Source organism: Odontomachus brunneus, unplaced genomic scaffold, assembly GCF_010583005.1.
Source record: "Odontomachus brunneus isolate Ranch 3 - 2012 unplaced genomic scaffold, Obru_v1 Obru_scaffold_027, whole genome shotgun sequence".
Taxonomy (NCBI): domain Eukaryota; kingdom Metazoa; phylum Arthropoda; class Insecta; order Hymenoptera; family Formicidae; genus Odontomachus; species Odontomachus brunneus.
In genome coordinates, this window is record NW_022639477.1 from 680579 (window position 1) to 683859 (window position 3281).

Genomic DNA, 3281 nt, shown 5'->3' on the forward strand with positions numbered 1-3281 from the left:
CCCCCAGGAACCAACCCGCTGATCGATAAGACGAATTTTAAAGAGCTTTCGTTACCTTCGGCGCGCGCGTATCGACGAATCGTCCAAGGGACGACACACGGCCGAGATCGCTCGGTCTCAGGACGATCCTAAATCGCGCGGTAAGACGTCGAGTATAGACACGTCTGTATTGATCGGTCGCTATCGAATATAATTAATCACATCGCATTTCGAAAAATTCATCGAACAAGTTTCAATTCTGTCTCCGAGCGGCGCGGACGAAGTGTTTCTTTTTTTTCCCTTAATCTGCTTCTTCCACTCTACCCTCACGACGGTTCTCTGGCTAACGTCGTCACTCCTCGTCGACGTGTCTATCTGTGGCCTTCTCGTCTCACCCCCTCCCCTCTCTCTCCCTCTCTCCCTGTCTCTGTCTTAACCTAACTTTCTCTTTATTTCGCGTTCTCACTTCTCTATTGCCGTATATATATATATTCCCCGTCACGTTATCGCCCTCTTGTTCCAGTAACGGACGCTACGAAACCACTCAACGCCCTCGCGACAGGATCTCGCGATCGAGATCGTTCTTAGGGCACTCCTATACCTTCTTGAGACTTCGCAACCCTTCCTACCCTTCGCCGGGCTGACGAACGGGAGGTTCGCGAAACGATTCCGCGAGCGCGACAAATTCCAAGTCACCTTCGCGGGTGTCAGTTCCATCGACAATTACCAGCGACGTCTCGTACGGTAATTTTGTTTTGTACAGATTGAAATCGATGAAAAAGGCATTAATCTGGAGGACAGTTTCACGTAAGAAAAGCAAGATCGATTAGTCCGGCTTTTTTCACCGAGAATCCTTAATCGTGCGCGCGTATTCACGGACCACCCGTCGTCGTCGTCGTCATTGTCATCGTCGTCGTAATTGTCGTTGTTGTCGTCGTCATCGTCGTCACTCGAGCCCGGTCGGAATTTGCATTCTCGACGACGCCACGACGGCATCGCCAAAAAATGTCTCACGGCCCTCTCTCCAGCGCGCTCAAACTCCCCCTCGCGGCAATTCAACAAGAAATTCATACAATTAACTAATCCCTAATTTCTAACGGCCGGATCGCTGATCTCGACGATAGTCGAGATGAACCTCTAACTCCTTACTTCGCGCACGGAGAAAAAACATACTACCTCCGGAATCGTTATTCTCTTCTCTCCGATCCCAGTTTATATCGCGCTACATCATTCCCTTCCTCTCTTTCTTTCTCTCTCTCTTTCTCTCTCTCTCTCTCTCTCTCTCTCTCTCTCTCTCTCTCTCTCTCTTCTCTGTGATCCTTCCGCCCGTCCACTCTTTTTTCCATTTTTAATCATCTCGGGAAAATCGGTCCGCAGAACGTCGGGGATCTCTTCTCTCGAGGTAGTCGGGGTCTCGTAGCAGGAGATAATCGATTATCGCGTATACCATCCACCGGTCTTGCCTGATTATCGTTCCGTCGCAAAGTAAGATGGATTTTTCGAGTAGAGAACCATGAGGAGCAGAAGAGCGAGGACGAGCTGGCGGCTGCCGTGACTCGAGTACAGTGTCACCACACCTGCCAGCCACCAGAGCGTCGGACAGCCGCCCGGTGCCGAGCTGATGCCCCTCTGTATCGCGGCGGGATGCTCCCCTGGAAAAGCGCCCGACATGTTTGCATCTGCCTGAGTGACGACGAGCGGCGACAATTTAACCAATCGCTCGCGTTCACGTCATCGCGTTCACGTTACCGCCAATTCTTGTCACTATTCTCTCTCTCTCTGCATTCATCGTTCGAGATATTATTTATTGTTTGAAAGAGTCGTTAAATAACGAAGAAGGAATTACGATCTCACGAGTGAAGAATAGCACGCGGCAAGTCCAAATTCGGGCAAAGGGAGAAACCTTGTTGTCTGTTAAAATACCGACAATTTCTCCACACGTGCAATAATTCGTTATTATCCTATACCGCAGACATGATCGCTCGCAACTACCATCATCCCGCGTGGCTCTTAACAGCTTGGAAATTACTTTGTGATTGAATATCTCAGGAGCTTCAATATTAATCACCGTTTGAAAGGGGAGAAGTTCAACCGCGCCGATATTCCTGATTCCTCTCTCACTCTCCGACGCAACGAACAACGAACATCGTTTCCCTATCTGCCACTCACCGTTCAGCACGTGCAGCTGCACGCTCGCGCTGTCCAGGTTGCTCGGGCTGCAAGTATAGTTACCCGAGTCCTCCCGTCTCGCGTTGTGGATCACAAGGCTGCTCACCGTGTCCTGATCGATTCGCTTCGTTTGAATGTCGATCTTGCCGAGCTGATAATTCAGCACGCGATCGCCCTCGTGGTACCAGAAGACGTAGAACGGGCCCTCGAGGGACTGCTTTATCACGCATCGTATCGCGACAGTACTTCCGGTCTTCACGTACATGTCACGGTCCCCCAAGATCTCGATCTTTGGCACTGCAACACGTGCGGTTAGATCTCGCGCGGCTTTATCGTGGCGTGTTTGATCGCGAACTCTCGATTGTAGAGGAGGAGGAGCAAGAAGACAGTGAAAGAGAGAGAGAAAGGGAAAGGGGGATGAAGAGCAGGACGAGGAACGGAAGGAGGTGGAGGAACTGAAACTCGTTCTCCGCGACGCTCACCGACGATGTTGAGCTTGATGATGTGACTCTTCTTCGGGTCGGTCGAGATTTGGCACTCGTACTCGCCTTCGTCGCGCGCTTGGACGTACTTCACCTGCAGCGTCCACGTGTCCGCCTCCCCGAAAATCGCCTGGAACCTCTCGTCCGGGATGAACATGGTCCTGTCCACCGAGAGGATATGCGAGTCCCTTCTTCTGATCCAGGAGACCTTCGAATTAGCCGAGACAAACGGTCACCTTGAGCAACCTACGACTCCTCTTTCACATTATCTGACAACCTCGTCGACGGACCCCAGCGAGACTCGTCGATAGACAGGCCTCTGGTGACTGCCATCGTAATACGGACTGATACTATCGAGAGTCTCCCGGGCCGGAAATGCCGATTATATCGTCTCTGTGTAATTACGTCGGCGCGACGAGTATCATCGAGCAGAGTCGTACGAGTCATCCCTCGCGATCGAGTGGCCATCGTATACGACGCAAAAAGTCGGGGCGCGCAAAAAGCTCGGCGAGAAGTACGAAAGAGGGACATAGATTGTAAAAAGAGAGAATGAGAGAGAGGGATAGGGAAAAACGAGGAAGAAAAAAAGAAACAGCAGGAGAGAGAGAGAGAGAGAGAGAGAGAGAGAGAGAGAGAGAGAGAGAGAGAGAG

At 51.3% G+C, this 3281-nt stretch overlaps 1 protein-coding gene across 1 annotated transcript in view; it reads right to left on the reverse strand.

Annotated features, from left to right (window-relative positions):
• Positions 1-6: 6 nt before the first annotated feature.
• Positions 7-3281, reverse strand: part of LOC116842857 (neurotrimin-like) — a 13457-nt gene continuing 10182 nt past the window's right edge. The window contains exons 3-5 of the mRNA XM_032812621.1: positions 2631-2838; positions 2149-2445; positions 7-1631 (exon numbers count right to left, since the gene is read on the reverse strand). Coding sequence (XP_032668512.1) covers positions 1447-1631; positions 2149-2445; positions 2631-2838 — 690 coding nt within the window. The 3' untranslated portion in view covers positions 7-1446. The remainder of the gene's footprint in view (positions 1632-2148; positions 2446-2630; positions 2839-3281) is intronic.